A 3482-nucleotide genomic window follows, 5' to 3' on the forward strand; every position below is an offset into this window, starting at 1 on the left:
AAAAAAAAAAAAGAACGGAATTCTAGGGCAGTGCTGGGGTAGGGTGCTGGCCAAATAGAGGCCCAGGACCAGCTAAAACAATGACAACTGCAACAACAAAATAGCTGGATGTTGTAGTGGGTACCTGTAGTCCCAGTTACTTGGCAGGCTGAGGCAGGAGAATCTCTAGAGCCCAAGAGTTTGAGGTTGCTGCGAGCTATGATGCCATGGCACTCTACCCAGGGTGATAGCTTGCGATTCTCTTTCAAAAAAAAAAAAAGAATGGAATTGTACCCAGGCACGGTGGCTCATGCCTGTAATCCTAGCACTCCCGAGGCTGGTGGATGGGTGGATTGTTTGAGCTCACAAGTTTGAAACCAGTCTAACCAGAGGCAAGACCCTGAAAGTAGAGTCTACTGAAAGTAGAAGGTCTGAGGCAGGAGGATCGCTGTAGCCCAAGGTTGCTGTGACCTGTGACACCACGACACTCAGGGTGACAGCTTAAGGAATTCTAGTAACTTTTAGAAAATCTTTCCATATCTTTTTATTATATAATTAACTATTTTCCTATGTTTTCTTTCAGTACTTTTCACAAATTTATTTATTTAACAGGTAGAGGTTGTCTTTTGACTCACTCAGGGAATTTTGGCATATGGTACAGATCTAATTTTTCCCCCCAACCCTTTGCTTCCAAGAAATCTACTTTTGTATTTTCCAAATGATTAACCAATTGTCCCCAGCCCCATTCTTTCCTTTTTTTAATAAGGTGATTTTTAAAAATCATCTTCATTATTTTGCTACATTCTTAAAACATATAGTTGTTTTCTGCTCCATTGTGCTGATTGGGCTCTTTCCATTATAGGAGTCCGATCTTCTGGTTTGTCGTCTGATAGGGCAAATTCATTCTCCACCTTCATTGTTTATTTTTAAAAAATGTATTAGCTTTTAGGAAGCTTTTTCTTTCAGGTGATCTTAAAAATTATTTTTCCAAATTCTCTCAGAATTCCCAGTGAGATCTATATGAAGAGAATCAACATTATTTTTTTTTTTTTGGCCGGGGCTGGGTTTGAACTTGCCACCTCCAGTATATAGGGCCGGCACCCTACTCCTTGAGCCACTGGCACCACCTGAGAATCAACATCTTTACAGGATTGTATTTTCCTCTCTAGAAACATGAAAGTAGGTCTCTCCATTTAATTATAGACATACTTTAAATAAAAGTTTTTTAATTAAGTTGACTCTCAGGTATTAAAGGACATTTAAAAAAGAAAAACAGTTCAACCATATTCTTGTCATTCTACCAGGAAAACTGAGAATCTTTCTGTTTCCTTTTTCGTTCTTGTCTATACTTGTTACGTGGTTAGTCTTGTAGGCTAGTTACAATTTTACAATCTGAGGGTTTTTTCACTCAATGTCTGGCAAAGATTTCTAGAAGTAAAACTATTAAAAGCTATTTTTTTTTTTTTTAGACAGAATCTTACTATGTCAAGTGCTGTGGTGTCACAGCTCACAGCAACCTCTAACTCTTGGGCTTAAGTGATTCTCTTGCATCAAGCCTCCTAGTAGCTGAGATTATGGGTGCCCGCCACAATACCTGGCTATATTTTGTGTGTGTGTGTGTTGTTGTTATTACAGTTGTCATTATTGTTTAGCAGGCCCAGGTAGGGTGTAAACCCACCAGCCCTGGTGTATGTGGCTGGTGCCCTAACCGTTAAGCTATAGGCACCAAGCCTATTAAAGGCTATTTTGAATATAACCTTTAGCTTCTCTCATATTGTGTTCGGTAGCATATCTGTCTCTCCCAACTGCAAGTTACATGAGGGGAGCCATGCACCTTCTCCGCCCTTGCTTGGTGTTTACTTCCTGAGTGAACCTGATCGTCCTGGAGCAGTCAGCCTGAGGGGGAGGTCATGTCACTTTGGCAGAAGCATTCAGACTTGGGATTTTTGGACCATTTATGGTCTTGTCTACAGAGCCTACAAAGTGTATATTGGGGAACCAGAAACAAATGGTGATACTGACACTAATTTTTCCTTCATTGAAAAGCTCTGGTCAGTGATGCCATCCATGATGACTTGCAAGATGACTCCCTCTACCTTCCTCCCTGCCATGCTGATGCGGCCAAGCCTGAAGATGTGTATAAATTTGAAGATCGTATCCTTCTGTGGTAGAAAAAGCTGCCTTATTTAACAAGTAGGGATGTGTTTTGTACATGAGTGGCACAACCAGGATCTCTGAAGGGTGTGTGCGGTCCTGTGACATTCGCAAAAGCTACATCCAGACCTTTGCAATTGCCCCAGTTCTATTGCCAGGTCAACGAGGCTTCCTCACTAGCTGATAATCCCATTCTGGAGCAAGATGTGAATTGTCTACAGCTTAGATCAGGAGGTCATTCTCCACAAATAGTCATAATATTACTTTTGAGTTGGTCAGTGCCCAGAGTCAGGCAGAGACCACTTTTGTAAAAGGAAGGGTTGGAATTTCACTACTTGATGGGTCAGATAGAAAATCCCTGCAATGGCTTTATGTTGAGAATGAAGGCAGGGAACCAGCTCTGGGTTGGGAGTTTGAAAACTGGGTTTCCTACTGTGCTCTGAGATGATCTGCCCTGTGTGATTGGAACCTCAGTTTCCTCTATGTAAAATGAGGCTGCCATGGCATAATCTAGCCAGTTGGCTGTTTCCCTTTTGCTTGGATTGTGCTCTTGACCTGTAACTAGTTCTTTCTCCTGTGGAGTATGAAGCTCTTCAGAGCCCATCTGAAGCTTTCAGGAACGTCACATCAGAAGACATACTGAAGATGATTGAAGAGAACAGGTACCACCACTTGGGCAGATGGGGACTCTGGGAAGTCATATTGGGACACAGTCATAGACACTAAGCAGGACTTTTGGGTGTCAGTCAGTGAAGAGATATGTCTGTTCAGCATTTGAATGTGAATGAACCAGTGTTTTCTTGAATGTTTGGGCTTCCCAGAGCTGTGGGTGGCATTTAAGGGAGAGAGTTGGCCTCTGAGTGCCTGGGACCTGCAACTGGGCAGAGGATGGTGAGGCCTTTCGCAGGGGTCCTCAACCTTTTTAAACAGGGGACCAGTTCACTGTCCCTCAGACTGTTGGAGAGCCGGACTGTGGGCCCCATGACAAGTCGGCTGCTAAGCAGGACAGGCAGTGGTGGTAAAAACACCTGGTGGGCTTGATAAATGTCCTCGGCGGGTTGCATGTGGCCTGCGGGCTGTAGTTTGAGGACACCTGCCTTAGAGTCTGGGGCTGGGACTCAGAGCCAGCCTGTACCATGCTAATGCTGATTGTCACTGGCCAGGCTGAAATACTGGCCTGGGAATGGTGTCCAAAAAAGTGATGGTTTTTGTGTAATGTGCTAGGTCAGCTTTTCTATTTTATGTAATTCAGAGATTATTTCCTCTATTCCCCTTTTGCCATTAATGTAGCTTTTCTTTCATGATGGTAGGCTTTTTTGCTTTCAAATCTTTTTTTTTTTTTTTTTTTT

General features: G+C 42.8%; 1 protein-coding gene across 1 annotated transcript in view; it reads left to right on the forward strand.

Moving 5' to 3' along the window:
* POLR1E (RNA polymerase I subunit E) overlaps positions 1–3482 on the forward strand; it is a 20009-nt gene that overhangs the window by 8698 nt on the left and 7829 nt on the right. Inside the window, exons 7-8 of the mRNA XM_003785144.3 lie at positions 2026–2133; positions 2699–2795. Coding sequence (XP_003785192.1) covers positions 2026–2133; positions 2699–2795 — 205 coding nt within the window. The remainder of the gene's footprint in view (positions 1–2025; positions 2134–2698; positions 2796–3482) is intronic.

Source organism: Otolemur garnettii, unplaced genomic scaffold (genome assembly GCF_000181295.1).
Source record: "Otolemur garnettii isolate 467f Iridium unplaced genomic scaffold, OtoGar3 scaffold00014, whole genome shotgun sequence".
Classification (NCBI taxonomy): Eukaryota; Metazoa; Chordata; class Mammalia; order Primates; family Galagidae; genus Otolemur; species Otolemur garnettii.